Source organism: Myxine glutinosa, chromosome 4 (assembly GCF_964187855.1).
Source record: "Myxine glutinosa chromosome 4, kmMyxGlut1.1, whole genome shotgun sequence".
Lineage (NCBI taxonomy): Eukaryota > Metazoa > Chordata > Myxini > Myxiniformes > Myxinidae > Myxine > Myxine glutinosa.
Window position 1 is genome coordinate 11,494,602 of NC_136264.1, and position 22,232 is coordinate 11,516,833.

Below are 22,232 nucleotides of genomic sequence, written 5' to 3' on the forward strand. Positions count from 1 at the left end.
GACGCTCGCTCCGATCGCAAACGATTATGAAATTGAAAAGCTATTTGTGACACGCTGTTCGTACAAATGTAAAATAATAATAGTGATATTAATAATAAAAAATTGCATCATATCCATTCCCCTCTTCGTTACTATGTCATATTATTAATGTTACGTCACAAGGATCTTCACCGCAGCAGGCCTATGAAGGCCTGCGCTCGTATTGACAGGCTGTGGTTGCTTGTTCGTGCTCTATCCTTTTAAATGATGGACGTCCACGTCAAGCACGGAAGCAGCACGTAGCCTACCATTTTTAAAGTCTTTGATATAACTCGGCGGAGGTCCATAGTTCAAACCACCGACCTCCCAAGGCTCAGAGCTGACACTCGAACCATTAAACCATCAAGTCTGATTATGATTTATTTATTTTTGACGTGTTCTTTGGTTTAGCCTGGGTTTGAATCCCGACCCGTCCACGACTTTACCTCCTTGCATTTTTTTTTGGTGTTTTGCCCTCACACTAACAGTAGCAGGGTGTGTCATCACCATAGATTATCCCAGTTCCGGGTATTTACAAACTTTGAGGACGAAGCGCATCTGTAGGTTTTTTTGGTGCGGCAGTGACAGCACCGAATGCGTTGCTGTGGTAATCGAACAGATGGACGATGATGGAACCGAAATCCTCACGTTCGACAGTTTGGTGTTGCTATTGTCATACCTTCCTGTGACAGATTTGTTAAACGCGTCGCTCGTGAGAAAGGTACCGTTTACTGACTGATCGTTCTACATTACTGTAGCCGAAGTACCGGCGTTACCCGCGGAAATTCATTGAAATATACGGTATATTTAAATATTTCTTTCATGACAAATTGGACAATGTTGGCCTTGTGGTTTTGTATGAATTACTAATGTAATACTAATATTGGGCGTTGCAAAATGCGCTTGGACTTGCATCGAAATGCTTCACCTCCCAACGTTACCCAACATGCTGATTCACCTTCCAAGGGTACCCAACATGCTGTCCCACCGTGTAAGGGTGCCCAACATGCTGATTCACCTTCCAAGGGTACCCAACATGCTGTCCCACTTTCTAAGGGTGCCCAACCTGCTGATCCACCTTCCAAGGGTACCCAACATGCTGTCCCACCATGTAAGGGCGCCCAACCTGCTGATCCACCTTCCAAGGGTATCCAACATGCTGTCCCACCGTGTAAGGGTGCCCAACCTGCTGATCCACCTTCCAAGGGTATCCAACATGCTGTCCCACCGTGTAAGGGTACCCAACATGCTGATCCACCTTCCAAGGGTATCCAACATGCTGTCCCACCTTCTAAGGGTGCCCAACATGCTGACCCACTTTCCAAGGATGCCCAACATGCTGTCCCACCATCTAAGGGTGCCAAACATGCTGTCCCACCATCGAAGGGTGCCCAACATGCTGCTCTAGAAGCTGCTTGTCTTCACGTTGATCCTCAACCCGACTGTGTCTGCTCCGTAGTCTCAGCTGTCCTAGAGGACGCTTGTCTTTACGTTGATCCTCAACCCGAGGCTGTGTCTGCTCTGTAATCTCAGCTGACCTGGAGGACGCTTGTCTTTACGTTGATCCTCAACCCGAGTCTGTGTCTGCTCTGTAATCTCAGCTGACCTGGAGGACGCTCGTCTTTACGTTGATCCTCAACCCGAGTCTGTGTCTGCCGTGTAATCTCAGCTGACGTGGAGGATGCTTGTGTTCGCATTGATCCTCAACCCGAGCCTGTGTCTGCTCTGTAATCTCAGCTGTCCTGGAGGCCGCTTGTCTTCGCATTGATCCTCAACCCGAGCCTGTGTCTGCTCTGTAATCTCAGCTGATGTGGAGGATGCTTGTCTTCGCATTGATCCTCAACCCGAGCCTGTGTCTGCTCTGTAATCTCAGCTGACGCGGAGGACGCTTGTCTTCGCATTGATCCTCAACCCGAGCCTGTGTCTGCTGTGTTGTCTCAGCTGACCTGGAGGCTGCCATTCTCTTTGCATCTGATCTGTTTCTGCCCATCAGGGTCTTTATTTTGGTCGCATTTGGCAGTATTTATAATGCAAGTAAGGTAGGTTAAGGTATTTATTCACAGAAGTGTTCCCTTGAAAGTTGACTCCAAGTCAGAATAGAAAATATCTTGGTAGGCCACAGGCAGATCACTAACATGCAAAGTTCGTTTTCATGATGTGGGAATTAATGCAAAATACACAAAATACACACCAAGAGAATACATAGTTTCCATCATTAGCTTGCATACATATGACCTCAACATACGATCTTCACAATATATATTACTCGATCGTTCCTGGGAAAATACCAGGCAATGCAAGTAAGATACTCAATCGAGGCCTGAACACGGAAGTGTGATAATAAACCTTTGTAAAGCAGTCTTTTTAATAACAGGTGCACGTGTAAACACTAGAATATAATAAACACTTAAACATTTGTTAATGGCAACTACTTCAGAGTCATCTTGGAGGCCTTGTGTAATTTGACAAAGAATGAGGTCTGTTCATGTTTTTGTTCCAATTCCCTTGAGTTTGTACTCTTCTACATCTTGCCAGAAGATGGTACTTTTTGTTTCATTTGGAATCTTATGAGGTTCATAAGGAATGTTATGCTTTTGTTTTTCAGACCTGGAACGTTGCAGCAAACACACCTTCCCTATGGAGGTTGGTTTACATACAATGGCAACACACTCATTTTTCTTTTGTTTGTCCTGTAAATAATATTAAAAGTTGTTATAATGATGATTTTTTTTGAGGGGGGGTGGGTGGGATTGGGTTTGATTCAGATTAAAACTTATTCTAGAGGCAGCGCCCTCAGGTGACATTAACTTGGAAAAAAGTACGTGTTTTGGCCAGTACTATGGATAAAGTCTAACTAAATCTCTGTGTAGGTGTCTAAATCTATTTGGGGTTAACCACTCTGCTTTATTATGACCCTTCCTGTTTTATCACAGCTACGGAGGCCTCAGGTGCGATTACATGGACAACTGGAATGACACTCGGTAGAGCGCACACTTCCGCCAGTCTGAACAGTTTACACTTTGTATCCCACTGTTAGGCCAGATATGAATCCAGACTTTAACCAAAATCTAAACGGCTTGTTATTGTCACCTATACAACACATCCACCAAGTTTTGGCATAATCTGTCCACAACCTTTTGAGATATCATGCCGTGTGTTATTTTGACCCCATCTCTCAATGGTGAAGAATCATTGGAAAAAAATAATAATTTGGCATTGGATCCAGTTTTTTCTTCCCAAAATTCAAGTTACTCGTCCTTGTCACACACCCAACCTTCCCACCACGTTTCGTCAGAATTAGTCCAAAACTTTTTGAGATATCCTGCTCATAGCCAAACAAACAGACAGGGGTGAAAACATAACCTCCATTCACCTTCGGTGGCAGAGGTAATGACAGGACCAGGGACCGCTATCCATATAGTAAATGTTATGTCACTGGGAATCAGTGGTACTGTTTGGAGTGTTACTGACATGGGCCTGGGGATATCTCTTCTGAGGACTCTGAACGAGTACGTAACTGGTCCACATGCTAACATACAGTTCCACCCCTATATAGGTGTACCTGATAGGAAACCGGTCCAATCTGCTTCGTCACTGTACCCCACACCCATGGATCTCCTTGTCCATGTTTTTTGGGAAATACCATATCGATGTGGCAAAAGCACGATCCGTGCCACCATAGTACTCTTTTGGATGCTCTTCACTTATGTCCATAATCTAGGGCGGACCAGTTCAGGTGCACTGTCATTTTGCAATGAAACAACAACTCTGCCAGCCAATGGCTTGTGGTTGTGTGTGGAGTGGCATTATACTTGCGTTTACAATGTGCCAACTTTTTTGGTTTTTTGTGTATACAGGATCGAGGCTCGTGAAAGAGCTAATATTTATCACACAAAAAATCAAACAGACAAACAAACAAAGTATATAAAAAGGGGTGCGGTAGACAAGATGGGGAGAGAAGGGGAAGCACATAAACACAACATTTGCGAGCAGGGACATCGGGAAATGTGTGGGAGCGAGTGGGCTTGGGGGGAGGCGGTGTGGGAAGTGGGGGTGGGAGAAGTATAAACACAAGGACACCAAGGACTTCCAGGAAAGAAGTTGGTATTTCAAAAAAGTGGATTTGGGGTGAAATTAGCGGGGCTAGAAAAGATCAAGGTTTTGGATGCGGGAAGATAAGAAATGGTGGTGAACAGTTGTTTTAAAGACCTGGAGGGAGGAGTGGGATTGAAGAGAGTGAGGGAGTTTGTTCCAGAGGCGGGAGAAAAAAGGAATGAAGAAAATATATAACGGGTCTTCGGGGACTTTAAGGGTCTTTGTAGTCTTCAGGGTGTTTTGGGTCTTTCTGAAGAAAATGACATGACAGTCAGGGGAACAAGAATGAAGAAAATACATTTAAAAAAAAAATACATAACGACATAACCATATACGTTTGCTCTATTATAATAAGATATGATATGATATGAATAAGGCTTACGATATAGAGTCATCCCTTGAACACGATCAATGGACTTCCCAATATTTGCTGTGTTCACGGTTTGAATTACGCTGAGGTAATGTGGAGGCGTTTCGTGGATATGAATAATGCTTACGATATAGTGTCAGTGTACCCAGAGGTAAAATGTCAAGTGTACCCCGAAGTGATGTGAAAATGAGTCGGCAAGCACGGTATGTTCCTGGGTGTCATGAGTTATCCACCGATTGCGTTTCACGTCACAACCAGTAAGGTCGAAAGAAAAAGAAGCGTATCCAGAGGTGTGGGAAAATAACGTTAGGCTGGAGACCAAAGCTGAAAATGCTGGAGACCAAAGCTGAAAATGCTGGAGACCAAAGCTGAAAATGTTGGAGACCAAAGCTGAAAATACTGGAGACCAAAGCTGAAATTGGAAAAACAATACAGTATAGCTTATTTTACTCCAGGGGGTCCTAGGATTACTCACCCAAAATTTCGTTGCGATCGTTTCAGCCGTTTTTGCGGTACCTGGGAACGGACAGACAGACAGACGGCTCTATATTATCAGGAAACTTGTTCCCCTGACTGTCATTTTCCATAGTCATCTTCGTGGCCTGTTTAAACGTCTGTACTAACCTTTCTGCCAGGCCGTCAGAGGCCGGTCGGACTGTAGCTGAAGTAGAATGATAGAGACCCCATTTCAAGTGCAAAAGGCAAGAGATTTGGCAGCGGTGAAATAAGTGCCATTGTCAGACACCAGATTTTCCACGAAACCATTGGTTAAAAAAGGTCCATTAGACACTCAGTAGTAGCTGTTTCCATAGCGGGCACTATATGGATCTCTAACACTATGAATTCTGAAAATGCATCTGAAGCAACAAAAAAATTAGCCCAGGAAGTGACCTGCATAGCCCACACAAAGAGGCTGCCATGGTCCAGCCAGCAACTCCCATGATTGCAATGCTGCTACAGGAAGGTTCCTTGCGTTCATTTGATGGGCATTGTAACCCTGAACTCGTCTTTCAGTATCCTGGGTGATGTCAGGCCACCACAAGTATCCTCTGGCTATTGCCTTGATACGGATCACCCGTGGGTGCGTCTCATGCAATTCCTCCAAAATGTCTGCATGACCAAGCTTCGTAATCACAACTCAATGGCACCATAAGATACAGTCACAATCACGCTCAATTCCTCTTTCCAAATGAGAAAAGGTTCATTTCCTTATATGGACAATAGTTAAGCCATTCTGCCTGAAGGTACCTATACACCTGTACGTCTCGACTTCAGGCAAGCTGGGAATTTGACCCAGACTCTCAAGGAAGGCTAATCTACTCAGTCCACCACAATTATCTGGAGCCCTCCCGGGTTTATTCGTCAGCGAGTGTGAATAGGCAGAGAGAACTATTCCCCAACGGATGATTCTTGGAAATGCCATCTGCGGGATAGGTCGGTTCTCTCCCAGTAAGTGCATCAAGGGCTTATGATCACTGTGGATCTCTACAGACACGTGAAAAAGTAAGTACACCCCATGTAAAGTTTTGACTTTTTCAACATATTTCAACATACAGCTATTTGATCTTCATTTCAACAATATTGATAGATAAAGGTGATATACTATAACAAATATCATGAAACATTTACATTTTGTAGTCCATTGTATAATTTAAATAAACATAAATGCAAATTTCGCATGTGGAAAAAGTAAGTACACCCTTGGCTCTAATAGGTGGTATTGCCGCCTTTGGCAGAAACAACCTCAAGTAGGCGTTTCTTATAACTGTCTACCAGTCTCTGACATCGACTGGGAGAAAAATTTGCCCACTCCTCCATGCAGAATTCTTTCAGCTGTGCGATGTTTGAGGGGTTTCTTGCATACACAGCTCGTTTCAAATCCCCCCACAACATCTCGATGGGATTTAGATCCGGGCTTTGACTTGGCCATTCCAGAACCCTCCATTTCTTTCTTTTCAGCCATTCCTTGGTGGAATTACTGGTATGTTTAGGGTCATTGTCATGTTGCAAGGTCCACCTTCGGTTGAGCTTCAACTTTCCGACAGATGGCCTCACATTATCCTCAAGCACCCTCTGGTACAATGAAGAATTCATAGTGGATTCTATGATGGTGAGCTGCCCAGGCCCTGATGCAGCAAAGCTGCCCCAAACCATAATATTTCCACCACCATGCTTTACAGTTGGTATCAGGTTCTTGTGGTCAAATGCTGTCTTTGGTTTTCGCCAAACATGTCTTCTGGTACTGTGGCCAAATAGCTCTACCTTTGACTCATCCGTCCAGAGCACATTGTTCCAGAAGTGCTGGTCTTTGCCGAGGTGTTCATTAGCAAACTTTAGTCTTGCCTTGATGTTCTTTCTGGACAGCAAAGGTTTCCTCCTGGCACACCTCCCATGTAGATCAAATTTGTGCAGCCTCTTTCTAATGGTGGACTCGTGCACTTTGACATCAACATTGGCAAGAGCTACCTGTAGGTTCCGTGATGACATTCTGTGGTTCTTAGAGACTTCTTTCATCATCTTGCGGTCTGCTCTCGGGCTGAACTTGCTGGGGCGGCCTGGCCTGAACAAGTTGGCAGTTGTTTGGAATCTTCTCCACTTGTAGATGATCTTCCGGACAGTCGAATGATTGATTTCAAATTGTTTGGAGATCTTTTTAAATCCCTTCCCAGACTCGTAGGCATCTAAAACATTCTTTCTGAAGGCCTCAGTGAGCTTTTTCGATCTAAGGATGGTGACGCCGCATACTTTTTTTTCTTTTTTTTTGTATACAAAGTCGAGGCTCGTGTAAGAGCTAACGCATTAAACACAAAAAAAGACAAACAGACACAAAAAACATAAAATGAAGGGAGCGGGAGACAAGAGGGGCAGAGAGAGGGAAACACACAACCACAACAGTAGAGAGCAGGGACATCGGGAGATCTATGGAAGGGAGAGGGCTGGAGGTTGTTGGAGAGGGGGGGGGGGGGGTGAGTGGTACACAGAATATAACAAATTGACATTGCTAGGAATTTCCAGAATGAAGTCGGAGATTCAAAGAGGTGGATTTGGGATGTATTAACGGGGGTAGAAAAGATCAAGGTTTTGGATGGGGGAAGATAAGAGATGGTAGTGAACAGCTGTTTTAATGAAAGATACGCTTATTTTACCCGACAAAAACACAGACACACACACACACATAAACACACACACACACACACACGCATAAACACAGCCATATATACACACACACACACACACATACACACAAGCACACACATATACACACACATAAACGCACACAGACATGCACACACACACACACACAGACACAGACACACACATAAACACACACATACACACACACACACACAGACACAGACACACACATAAACACACACATGCATACACACACTGTCTCTGCCGTGCCTGTGGGTGTCTGTCTGCCCAGCCGGTCTGTCTGTGTCTTCTGTCTCTGTTGCGCCGGTCTGTCTCTGTTGCGCCGGTCTGTGTCTGTGTCTGCCGTGCGAGTCTGTGTATGTGTCTGTCGATCCGTGCCAGTCTGTGTCTGTCTCTTGACACAGGTGTGTGTCTGTCTCTGCCGCGCCAAGCGAACAACACTCAGCCTTCCATGCACACATCTCCCATCCAAGCACAAACCGAGTTTCTTAGATGACAGGATTATGTGTGTTATACATGTACATTGTACATGCATTTAAACACAACAATTGTTTGAGGTAGGGATTAATTGATTGAGCTTAATTGATCGGCTTTTTAAAAAGTATTATTTGCTTAGTCCATATTTAACATCATGTTATATGTACATCTAATCTTAATGAATTTCCTGTGAGTCACAGAGAATGTTTATTCAGTGTCTGGTCTGCTCCTGCTGTGTGGGTGGTCTGCGATTCTGGATGGTCCGCTTATTCTGGCCGGTCTGCTTTTTACAGTACCCTCAACTTTCCTCCTATGAAAAACTTTGCTCTTATTAAATAGAAATTTTCCTCAGCATTAAAATGAGGTATTAATTGTACAGATCCGTTCACTTCAACAACAAAGAGCAAACCAAACTAAATGTCTGAGGTTTAAATAAGACAGGTTCCTCCAAGATCCTCTCTATCGATGTTCTAATCATTTCCACCTGAGCTGGTGCACCTGATTTTAATTTTAGGTATTTGAAGTAGTGATAAATGTAGGGGTGTACTTACTTTTTCCACATGCAAAATTTGCATTTATGTTTATTTAAATTATACAATGGACTACAAAATGTAAATGTTTCATGATGTTTGTTATATTATATCACCTTTATCTATCAATATTGTTGAAATGAAGATCAAATAGCTGCATGTTGAAATATGTTGAAAAAGTCAAAACGACATGGGGTGTACTTACTTTTTCACGTGACTGTATGTGTTGACCACAAATGTATCGATGCAATCGCTTCGCTCCAAAAATGACAAAAAAGACTGCTAACTCTTCCTGTTCCACTTATGCGCAATTCCGTTCCACCTGTTTTAGAGTCCGAGAAAATGTGATGGGCCTTTCGGTGCCATCGTCCATCGGGTGTGACAATACAGCACCCTCTCCACATGGTCGCAATGCACAAGGACCTTTGCAGACGTCAACAACCGCTTTCAATTCGGAAAACCTTTCTGCTGTTCAACTCCCCCATCGACATGGATTCCCCTTAAGCAAAAACCGTGTCGGGGTTCGGGTTCTAACACGGATGACACCTCCAGTAGTCGATTCGGTTTATGCATCGTCAGCTGTCCATCATGTGGCTCATTAAAATGAATGATTATCAAACACACCCACATGGATATCACTTAATATGAACACATAATATATGTTTATGTCCTCCAGTTTGCCATGTGCTGGATTGATGTCAGAATGTCCACGGAAATTCCTATCCATACACATCTTAGAAGCAAAGCATTTTGATTTGTTATTGTTTTTCTGCAGATGCGCTTGTCGCAGAAGATGGCTGTTCTTCAACAGCAGGGCTGTTTGTGGCAGTGCGAGTTGGAAGGAATATTTCCTTTGGAGAGAAAAGCTGGAGAAGAGCATGGCATCTGGTATACCAGGTGCTGATTTCAAGTGCAAGTCTCTCCGTGGCCATGCAGGTATTGCCATGATGTTACTAATAGTTGTTGTTTTTTCCACACAGTCTGAAGCTTGTGGAGGAGATGCCACAAAAATCGTGTGTGGACATGGACACACTAACACACACACACGCGCACACACACACACACACACACACACGGGACAACACCAGACTTAACTTCAGACAAAAACAGCCACTGAGCTTGGGGGAAGTGACAATTTTCCCTGCCATCTTTATGATGTCACTTTTTGTCTCCGCACTCAGCGGGGAAATTAAGGAGAAATTTCCTCCTCCCCATGGATGCTAACCCATGTGGTATGTCGGTGCACCTCTATCCTTTAAATGCTGAGCATCAAGCAAGGAAGCAGCATGTACCACGTGACTCGGCTAGAGTCGAAATCACATTCACTTGATGGAGAGTGCAGCGCACGGGTCACCCCTTTTCCCACTCACTGACACGGACCGGCAACGGTCCGGTCCAAGGCATCGTCACCCTTGCTTCTACCAATCCCCGCTGAAGGCTCTCCTTGCCTTCGACAGACGTTGTTCGGTGACCACTAACGAGGGCAAAAACGACGAACGTACTGTATATCGACTCTGAAAAGAGGATAAAAGCTCATTTACAAATCTACATTTATTAATGCAGTGCTCCCTTTTCCTCCAATAATAGCTTTTTCCATGTTGTTCCAAACACACTCACCTTGTGCCATAAAACTGGAAATCAGTCTTCTTCACTGTGAGTGTAAGAAGAATATCGGAGTGCAAAATAAGAATTTTACAACTTCTATCCTGGTCCTGATCCTCCTAACCTCTCACCCCTATCCCCAACCTTGCCCTCAAGGTCACACATGTTCCACCTAAATCCTTTTCTTGGTACGCTCCCCAAGTCGAAACATAATGGTCGCCTCGATTCCATCATCCCCTTTTCTCTTGCCTGTGTGGCTGTCCTCCTGAGTATTTTTGTTCTCCAGCTCGTCCCTCCTGGATTTCAAGTCTGTTGCCCATCGCCACCACCATCACCTCACGGCCTCGTCAATACCTACCTCTGAGCTTTATGACAACCGCTGATATCTGAATCTTACCGTTTGTCTGCAATTCATTCTCGTGTGCTGTGGTGCATGCTTCTGGTCTTGTCCTACTGTGATCCCTTCATGCCATTTTGTCTCTGTTGTTACTTTTGTTTTTTTTCAAAGAAACATTTATTTCCATAACTGCCAATATAAATACAGTCAAACAAAAATATACAAAAGTAATACTTCCTGAACTCAGAAGAATACAATCAAGATAACATATAGAGAAGCAGATATGGAGGCATAATCACCAACAATATAAATTAACCACCTTTAGAGGCCATTTTTCCCCGCAGAGCAGGGGTTGGCCTTTTTTGGGCACCGTGGTCCCCTTTTTGAAGCAATGTTTTATGGCCGGATGCCCTTCCTGTCACCAACCCTGTTGGTCGCCTCTTGCCACACACAGGGAATCACCAGTGATCTGGTGCTCAATTTGCCGACCTCGGAATGATGAAAGGCTGAGTCAACCCCCCTGGTGTTAATTGGAGGATCAGCCGGGATTCAAACCCAGGATCCTAGGATCCCAAGCCGGCACCCTAACTGCTAACCCAACACCAGGCCTCCCAACAATATAAATGACTAACGATAAATTGGATTAAAACTACCAAATGGTAAAAAAAAAAATGAAGGAAAAATATTCAAGAATACTGTAAATAACAATAACAAAAATAAACAGATAAAAATAATGAAATAACAATAAGGCAAAGACTTACAAGAGTGAATAACAAATGAACATGTGTAGAAAGGAAACTTTCAATAATACGAGATCAAATTTTGTTTATAGGAAGACTTAAACCTTAAGAAAGACTTTGTCCCCTGTTATTCCACTCTTCCATGATCCTCAATCCGTGAGTTTTAAAAAGCTGTCAATTAATTTGTCTCGCCCCTTGTTGTGTGTGTGTGTGTGTGTGTGTGTGTGTGTGTGTGTGTGTGTGTGTGTGTGTGTGTGTGTGTGTGTGTGTGTGTGTGTGTCCATATCCATATATTTTTGCTTTAAAAATAGTTTTCTCTGCAACCGCTTGTCCAATTGATGCGAAACTTTAAACATAGGAGGAACTCCCCATGGAGAATATTTTATTAACAACTCTGATGTCATAGGTCACATGGTATGGCAGCCATATTGGATTAAAGGAAAAATTTGGACATCAGTTTCTCCGAAACAGCTCAATGAATCTTACCATGGGGTATATTTGGTGATAACAATGACATCGTCAGTGAAGTGGTATTCCAGCTATAATTGGTTGAATCTAAATCCTTATCTGAAAATCTGAAATTTCATATCCAGATAAAACGAGGTAATGCATGTTTTTTTCCGGACATGCACCACTAATGAGAATACAATTTTTCGGGAAGCCGGGGAAAATCTCGAGAGGTTTTTTTTTTTACTTCTTTTTTTACAAGTTATGTACACGTACACATGAAAGAAGTTATGTCCACATACACTTTTAAATGTACAAGTCCACTTTCGGACACTCAACATCTCTAAGTTTATGCACATATTAAAAACTAAAAACCGCGTTGAAGACTGGACAGGTTACGTTTTCATTACAAGGAAGATAGTCATGATTAATATTTGAACTCTTTAATTTAGAAAACTGTCATTTTGTCGACATTTTGTATGCACAGTATGCTGTCCAGATGTCCAGAGGTATTTCAGTTACCAAGCAGCTAGCTAGCGCTTGCCAAGCCATCCGTTCCCTACTAACGGTTTTGAATGGAGTGCTTGCTTGAGTGCTCGAGTCACCTCTCCTCCTGCTCCCCGCTCACTCCTGCTCTCACCCATCGCCTTCCTCTCCTCTCCTCTTCTCCTCTGTCGCCTCTCCTCTCAATATCTCAGTCAGCGAAGTGACCCTGCATCGCTCGGCAACACCGGGTACCTTTGCTAGTGATCGATAAAGCTACGGATAATGGCAATTTATGTGACATCATAGGGCGCATGGATGATATGGGTATATGGGCCATATAAATAGCAGCGTGTTCAGTTCAGTTTTTGTTCATTTATGCACCGAGCGCTGTTCTTGTTCATTTGCTTTCAGTGCTTGAAGAACAAACAAGTACAAAAAGTTTTAATTAAAACAAAAGCCGCGTCGATGTTACACAATGCCTAGATGCAGCTTTGCCTATAACGTCGATGTTTTAAGCACAGGACATTCCTATTGATTCGATTACTTGATGTTATTTTTGTGCAAAGTGAAAATATATCTCGGCAATTTCCCGTGTGTGGCGACGAATTTTTAATATATCTCGGCATTTTCCCGTCTGTTATTTCAGGCGGTGTATGACTGACCATGCCGCGATTGAAAAAAAATATATCTCGGCAATTTCCCGTGCGTGGCGACGAATTTTTAATATATCTCGGCATTTTCCCGTCTGTTATTTCAGGCGGTGTATGACTGACCATGCCGCGATTAAAAAATATATATATCTCGGCAATTTCCCGTGTGTGGCGACACGTGAACGAAGCTATGCTCCTCTCTCCACATTATTGTGACGACGTATAAATTAAATATTTCATCGTGACGATTGTCATCAAATGGACGAATTTTTAATATATCTCGGCATTTTCCCGTCTGTTATTTCTGGCGGTGTATGACTGACCATGCCGCGATGTAAAAAAATATATATCTCGGCAATTTCCCGTGTGTGGCGACACGTGAACGAAGCTATGCTCCTCTCTCCACATTATTGTGACGACGTATAACTATAAATTAAATATTTCATCGTGACGATTGTCATCAAATGGACGAATTTTTAATATATCTCGGCATTTTCCCGTCTGTTATTTCGGGCGGTGTATGACTGACCATGCCGCGATTTAAACAAAATATATATATCTCGGCATTTCCCCGTCTCTTATTTCGGGCGGTGTATGACTGACCATGCCGCGATTTAAAAATAAATATATCTCGGCAATTTCCCGTCTGTTATTTCGGGCGGTGTATGACTGACCATGCCGCGATTTAAAAAAAATATATGTCAATGGACTTGAAGTTACAGGCCTTTGAGAATTCATTTAGTTCTATAAAGGGCAACTTTCATCGGATTTTCTTCCCGTTTTTTTTCAACCGAGTCTAAAACTATGTTGGCGACTGTGAAAAATGAAATGATATATCGAATTTGATTTGAAAGAAAACTGTGTGAGAGGAAGACACCACGGGCCTACAAAACAGGCCTCAAAGCTATGCGAGTTAATAAAATGGTGGATATTTGTTTATATGAAGGCTCTCCCAGAATGGGTGGAGCTATGGTTCCCAGAATGGGTGGAGCTTTGAGGTTTTGTCTTCTCTGTAAGAACAACAAGAAGAAGAAGAAGCAGAAGAAGATGTGGTAACAACAACAACAGCAGAGTGCACTCTATGAGCAGCGTCTGCGACGCGGCTAAAAACGTTTCGCTTTTCTACTTTTATGCTGCAGGACATGAACGCGATGCTAATTCAGTGTGATTCCTACACATTGTTTACGTATCGTTGACTCACCGCAAGGAAACTTTGTTTACAAATGTCAATAAGTTTGGGGTTCATTTATATTGGAGTCATCGTGATTCTGTTACATGCACAGCCACGTCATGTCTAATCAATTTCTATCTTCAGTAAAGACATTCCTGCTGAAATATAGCATAAATGTATATTTTTTACATTGAATTTCTATGTTTCACGTGAACACCTTAGCGCAGCTTGTTTGAAGATGCAGTATTTCTGAAAAAGAGATTGTGCTGTCTTTTCTAGGAAAGATTTCTGGACTTTGCTATGTAGGACAAAGACAGGTTGATGTACAACCAAGAGAACTGCGTTCACTTGTCTGCAGTGTGTGCACAGATAAAACTCTTCGTGTGTGGGATGTGTACGAGGTAAGTGCGAGTTACCCGAGGATATGCATCCTCGGTAAATTTCCAGCATTATAATGAACATGAGCTTCCACATGGCTGCATGACATCATAATCGAACATTTCTTCCATTGAGTTACAATCCGTTTTGAATGTTTTGAATGCAGCATTTAAAATAATTTTGGCAAAGGATGCAGTAAAAGATATAAAAGACAAATTTTACAAGAATAATAATATTGTCGTTACTACTACTACTACTACTACTACTACTACTACTACTTCTTCCTCTCCTCTCCTCTTCTTCTTCTTCTTCTTCAACGGACCCAATTAATTCCACCTTCTTGATCAATATACGTCCAATTCCACCTTGAGAGGGAAATTTGGTGCAAATGCTTCGCAAACCAGCTGGCCAGGCCTGAGATTGGACTGAAGGTGGCGGGAGTTTTGAATTTGTTCAGGGTGCCGGCGATAACTTGCCTTCTCTTTACAAAATACATTATGGGGTTTTTAATGTCCACAATAAATGCCAGCACAATGTCCATTCATATTCATATTAATCTGAGGGACAGTGCACTTTGTGATCTGTTTACCCCAAAGAGAACAATAACATGGCCCTTCCTGCTGCTTGCACAAGGAGTAGGTGTACTAGTTTTATATAACTGAACCCAAACGAAATGCTTGCGTTGAAGCAATATTTATTTAGTTTGGAACCAATCTTGCATCAATACTGCAAACATTATGAGTATAATTTTATATCTAGGCCTGGGCTTAGATCTAGGCTAAACATTACGAGTCTAAATCAATACTGCAAACATTATGAGTATAATTTTATATCTCGGCCTGGGCTTAGATCTCGGCTAAACATTACGAGTCTAAATCAATACTGCAAACATTATGAGTATAATTTTAGATCTAGGCCTGGGCTTAGATCTAGGCTAAACATTACGAGTCTAAATCAATACTGCAAACATTATGAGTATAATTTTATATCTCGGCCTGGGCTTAGATCTCGGCTAAACATTACGAGTCTAAATCAATACTGCAAACATTATGAGTATAATTTTAGATCTAGGCCTGGGCTTAGATCTAGGCTAAACATTACGAGTCTAAATCAATACTGCAAACATTATGAGTATAATTTTAGATCTAGGCCTGGGCCGAGACATCGGCTAAACATTACGAGTCTAAATCAATACTGCAAGCATTATGAGTATAATTTTATATCTAGGCCTGGGCTTAGATCTCGGCTAAACATTACGAGTCTAAATCAATACTGCAAACATTATGAGTATAATTTTATATCTAGGCCTGGGCTTAGTTCTCGGCTAAACATTACGAGTCTAAATCAATACTGCAAACATTATGAGTATAATTTTAGATCTAGGCCTGGGCCGAGACATCGGCTAAACATTACGTGTCTAAATCAATACTGCAAGCATTATGAGTATAATTTTATATCTAGGCCTGGGCTTAGATCTCGGCTAAACATTACGAGTCTAAATCAATACTGCAAACATTATGAGTATAATTTTATATCTAGGCCTGGGCTTAGTTCTCGGCTAAACATTACGAATCTAAATCAATACTGCAAACATTATGAGTATAATTTTAGATCTAGGCCTGGGCTTAGATCTCTGCTAAACATTATGAGTCTAAATCAATACTGCAAACATTATGAGTATAATTTTATATCTAGGCCTGGGCTTAGATCTAGGCTAAACATTACGAGTCTAAATCAATACTGCAAACATTATGAGTATAATTTTATATCTAGGCCTGGGCTTAGTTCTCGGCTAAACATTACGAGTCTAAATCAATACTGCAAACATTATGAGTATAATTTTAGATCTAGGCCTGGGCTTAGATCTCGGCTAAACATTATGAGTCTAAATCAATACTGCAAACATTATGAGTATAATTTTAGATCTAGGCCTGGGCTTAGATCTAGGCTAAACATTACGAGTCTAAATCAATACTGCAAACATTATGAGTATAATTTTAGATCTCGGCATGGGCCTAGACATCGGCTAAACATTACGAGTCTAAATCAATACTGCAAACATTATGAGTATAATTTTAGATCTAGGCCTGGGCTTAGGTCGAGGCTAAACATTACGAGTCTAAATCAATACTGCAAACATTATGAGTATAATTTTAGATCTCGGCATGGGCCGAGACATCGGCTAAATATTACGAGTCTAAATCAATACTGCAAACATTATGAGTATAATTTTAGATCTCGGCATGGGCCGAGACATCGGCTAAACATTACGAGTCTAAATCAATACTGCAAACATTATGAGTATAATTTTATATCTAGGCCTGGGCCGAGACATCGGCTAAACATTACGAGTCTAAATCAATACTGCAAACATTATGAGTATAATTTTAGATCTAGGCCTGGGCTTAGATCTAGGCTAAACATTACGAGTCTAAATCAATACTGCAAACATTATGAGTATAATTTTAGATCTAGGCCTCTGCTTAGATCTCGGCTAAACATTACGAGTCTAAATCAATACTGCAAACATTATGAGTATAATTTTAGATCTAGGCCTGGGCTTAGATCTTGGCTAAACTTTACAAGTCTAAATCAATACTGCAAACATTATGAGTATAATTTTAGATCTAGGCCTGGGCTTAGATCTAGGCTAAACATTACGAGTCTAAATCAATACTGCAAACATTATGAGTATAATTGTAGATCTAGGCCTGGGCTTAGATCTAGGCTAAACATTACGAGTCTAAATCAATACTGCAAACATTATGAGTATAATTTTAGATCTAGGCCTGGGCCGAGACATCGGCTAAACATTACGAGTCTAAATCAATACTGCAAACATTATGAGTATAATTTTAGATCTAGGCCTGGGCCGAGACATCGGATAAACATTACGAGTCTAAATCAATACTGCAAACATTATGAGTATAATTTTATATCTAGGCCTGGGCTTATATGTAGGCTAAACATTACGAGTCTAAATCAATACTGCAAACATTATGAGTATAATTGTAGATCTAGGCCTGGGCTTAGATCTAGGCTAAACATTACGAGTCTAAATCAATACTGCAAACATTATGAGTATAATTTTAGATCTAGGCCTGGGCTTATATGTAGGCTAAACATTACGAGTCTAAATCAATACTGCAAACATTATGAGTATAATTTTAGATCTAGGCCTGGGCTTAGATCTAGGCTAAACATTACGAGTCTAAATCAATACTGCAAACATTATGAGTATAATTTTATATCTAGGCCTGGGCTTATATGTAGGCTAAACATTACGAGTCTAAATCAATACTGCAAACATTATGAGTATAATTTTAGATCTAGGCCTGGGCTTAGATCTAGGCTAAACATTACGAGTCTAAATCAATACTGCAAACATTATGAGTATAATTTTAGATCTAGGCCTCTGCTTAGATCTCGGCTAAACATTACGAGTCTAAATCAATACTGCAAACATTATGAGTATAATTTTAGATCTAGGCCTGGGCTTAGATCTTGGCTAAACATTACAAGTCTAAATCAATACTGCAAACATTATGAGTATAATTTTAGATCTAGGCCTGGGCTTAGATCTAGGCTAAACATTACGAGTCTAAATCAATACTGCAAACATTATGAGTATAATTGTAGATCTAGGCCTGGGCTTAGATCTAGGCTAAACATTACGAGTCTAAATCAATACTGCAAACATTATGAGTATAATTTTAGATCTAGGCCTGGGCCGAGACATCGGCTAAACATTACGAGTCTAAATCAATACTGCAAACATTATGAGTATAATTGTAGATCTAGGCCTGGGCTTAGATCTAGGCTAAACATTACGAGTCTAAATCAATACTGCAAACATTATGAGTATAATTTTAGATCTAGGCCTGGGCCGAGACATCGGCTAAACATTACGAGTCTAAATCAATACTGCAAACATTATGAGTATAATTTGATATCTAGGCCTGGGCTTATATGTAGGCTAAACATTACGAGTCTAAATCAATACTGCAAACATTATGAGTATAATTGTAGATCTAGGCCTGGGCTTAGATCTAGGCTAAACATTACGAGTCTAAATCAATACTGCAAACATTATGAGTATAATTTTAGATCTAGGCCTGGGCCGAGACATCGGCTAAACATTACGAGTCTAAATCAATACTGCAAACATTATGAGTATAATTTTAGATCGAGGCCTGGGCCGAGACATCGGATAAACATTACGAGTCTAAATCAATACTGCAAACATTATGAGTATAATTTTAGATCTAGGCCTGGGCTTATATGTAGGCTAAACATTACGAGTCTAAATCAATACTGCAAACATTATGAGTATAATTTTATATCTAGGCCTGGGCCGAGACATCGGCTAAACATTACGAGTCTAAATCAATACTGCAAACATTATGAGTCTAATTTTAGATCTAGGCCTGGGCTTAGATCTCGGCTAAACATTACGAGTCTAAATCAATACTGCAAACATTATGAGTATAATTTTATATCTAGGCCTGGGCTTAGATCTCGGCTAAACATTACGAGTCTAAATCAATACTGCAAACATTATGAGTATAATTTTAGATCTAGGCCTGGGCTTAGATCTAGGCTAAACATTACGAGTCTAAATCAATACTGCAAACATTATGAGTATAATTGTAGATCTAGGCCTGGGCTTAGATCTAGGCTAAACATTACGAGTCTAAATCAATACTGCAAACATTATGAGTATAATTTTAGATCTAGGCCTGGGCCGAGACATCGGCTAAACATTACGAGTCTAAATCAATACTGCAAACATTATGAGTATAATTTTAGATCTAGGCCTGGGCCGAGACATCGGATAAACATTACGAGTCTAAATCAATACTGCAAACATTATGAGTATAATTTTATATCTAGGCCTGGGCTTATATGTAGGCTAAACATTACGAGTCTAAATCAATACTGCAAACATTATGAGTATAATTGTAGATCTAGGCCTGGGCTTAGATCTAGGCTAAACATTACGAGTCTAAATCAATACTGCAAACATTATGAGTATAATTTTAGATCTAGGCCTGGGCTTATATGTAGGCTAAACATTACGAGTCTAAATCAATACTGCAAACATTATGAGTATAATTTTAGATCTAGGCCTGGGCTTAGATCTAGGCTAAACATTACGAGTCTAAATCAATACTGCAAACATTATGAGTATAATTTTATATCTAGGCCTGGGCTTATATGTAGGCTAAACATTACGAGTCTAAATCAATACTGCAAACATTATGAGTATAATTTTAGATCTAGGCCTGGGCTTAGATCTAGGCTAAACATTACGAGTCTAAATCAATACTGCAAACATTATGAGTATAATTTTAGATCTAGGCCTCTGCTTAGATCTCGGCTAAACATTACGAGTCTAAATCAATACTGCAAACATTATGAGTATAATTTTAGATCTAGGCCTGGGCTTAGATCTTGGCTAAACATTACAAGTCTAAATCAATACTGCAAACATTATGAGTATAATTTTAGATCTAGGCCTGGGCTTAGATCTAGGCTAAACATTACGAGTCTAAATCAATACTGCAAACATTATGAGTATAATTGTAGATCTAGGCCTGGGCTTAGATCTAGGCTAAACATTACGAGTCTAAATCAATACTGCAAACATTATGAGTATAATTTTAGATCTAGGCCTGGGCCGAGACATCGGCTAAACATTACGAGTCTAAATCAATACTGCAAACATTATGAGTATAATTGTAGATCTAGGCCTGGGCTTAGATCTAGGCTAAACATTACGAGTCTAAATCAATACTGCAAACATTATGAGTATAATTTTAGATCTAGGCCTGGGCCGAGACATCGGCTAAACATTACGAGTCTAAATCAATACTGCAAACATTATGAGTATAATTTTATATCTAGGCCTGGGCTTATATGTAGGCTAAACATTACGAGTCTAAATCAATACTGCAAACATTATGAGTATAATTGTAGATCTAGGCCTGGGCTTAGATCTAGGCTAAACATTACGAGTCTAAATCAATACTGCAAACATTATGAGTATAATTTTAGATCTAGGCCTGGGCCGAGACATCGGCTAAACATTACGAGTCTAAATCAATACTGCAAACATTATGAGTATAATTTTAGATCGAGGCCTGGGCCGAGACATCGGATAAACATTACGAGTCTAAATCAATACTGCAAACATTATGAGTATAATTTTAGATCTAGGCCTGGGCTTATATGTAGGCTAAACATTACGAGTCTAAATCAATACTGCAAACATTATGAGTATAATTTTATATCTAGGCCTGGGCCGAGACATCGGCTAAACATTACGAGTCTAAATCAATACTGCAAACATTATGAGTCTAATTTTAGATCTAGGCCTGGGCTTAGATCTCGGCTAAACATTACGAGTCTAAATCAATACTGCAAACATTATGAGTATAATTTTATATCTAGGCCTGGGCTTAGATCTCGGCTAAACATTACGAGTCTAAATCAATACTGCAAACATTATGAGTATAATTTTATATCTAGGCCTGGGCTTAGATCTAGGCTAAACATTGCGAGTGTAAATCAATACTGCAAACATTATGAGTATAATTTTAGATCTAGGCCTGGGCCGAGACATCGGCTAAACATTACGAGTCTAAATCAATACTGCAAACATTATGAGTATAATTTTGGATCAAAACCCTGCATTTGCATTTTCTAACCCTCAAAGCGCACTCTTTCAATTTGTGCTGATTTATTTCACTTTTTCTTTTCGAATGGAATGACGTGTTTTCCTTTACACAACAGTAACTTTTATTAAATAGTGAATATAATAAATAAAAAATAACCACCTTTACAGGCCATTTTTCCCCGCAAGCGGGGGTTGGCCTTTTTCGGGGACCGTGGTTGTTGTTGTTTTTCGGTCCCCTTTTTGAAGCAATGTTTTATGGCCGGATGCCCTTCCTGACGCCAACCCTTTTTGCCGCCTTTAACGACAAACAGGGAATTACCAGTGAACTGGTACTCAATTAGCCGACCTCGGAAGGATGACAGGCTGAGTCAACCCCCCTGGCGTTAATTCAGCAATCGACCGGGATTCGAACCCAGGATCCTAGGATCCTAAGCCGGCACCCTAGCCGCTACCTCAACACCAGGGTTCTTATGAGGGTTGAGGGTATGAGGTTCTTATGAGTGAATATTGAGGGTATATTCTCTTTGCAATGAACAACTTATTGTCATGGATGGGGATTGGCTGGATGACAAAAAAAGCTCAGACTGAAGGAGACAGAGTTCATGGAATCACAAGTGGCAATAAATAATGTGAAAACAGAGATGCTGAATAAATACCGAGCGGATTGTTTGCTTCTTATGTGACTGCTTTCCTCCTATTCCAGGGCACATGTTTATGGAGAAGCCCTGAACAGGCCGCAGAGCTCACTGCGGTAGTCTCAGTGCCGTCACTGTGTCTTTTGGCGAGTGGAAGCCGCAGTGGCCATGTATCGTTGTGGTCAGCAGAAAATGGACAGTGCATGGCGTCCCAGTTGAAACCAAACCCTGGAGTGGCATCGATGATGTCAATTGAAGACAAATTCAGGTCCATTTTGGTAAATGTTACATGAAGTTCAACTCATATGAACACATTTAAATATCACATTTGAGCAACAACGTTGGAGCAGCAAGTGGGGTTTCAAAGTGCTGACTGATCAAACAGAAACGGAGGAGAAGGGGCCATCTATTTAACCCGTGCAGAAATATTGCGGAAAATTTGACCAATCCTCCCCTACCAT

The 22,232-nt window shown here is 41.0% G+C and overlaps 1 protein-coding gene across 1 annotated transcript in view; it reads left to right on the forward strand.

Moving 5' to 3' along the window:
• Positions 1–152: 152 nt before the first annotated feature.
• The window catches only part of FBXW12 (F-box and WD repeat domain containing 12), a 44,492-nt gene continuing 22,412 nt past the window's right edge, over positions 153–22,232 (forward strand). The window contains exons 1-5 of the mRNA XM_068111863.2: positions 153–739; positions 2,624–2,661; positions 9,422–9,582; positions 14,359–14,480; positions 21,840–22,049. Coding sequence (XP_067967964.1) covers positions 638–739; positions 2,624–2,661; positions 9,422–9,582; positions 14,359–14,480; positions 21,840–22,049 — 633 coding nt within the window. The 5' untranslated portion in view covers positions 153–637. The remainder of the gene's footprint in view (positions 740–2,623; positions 2,662–9,421; positions 9,583–14,358; positions 14,481–21,839; positions 22,050–22,232) is intronic.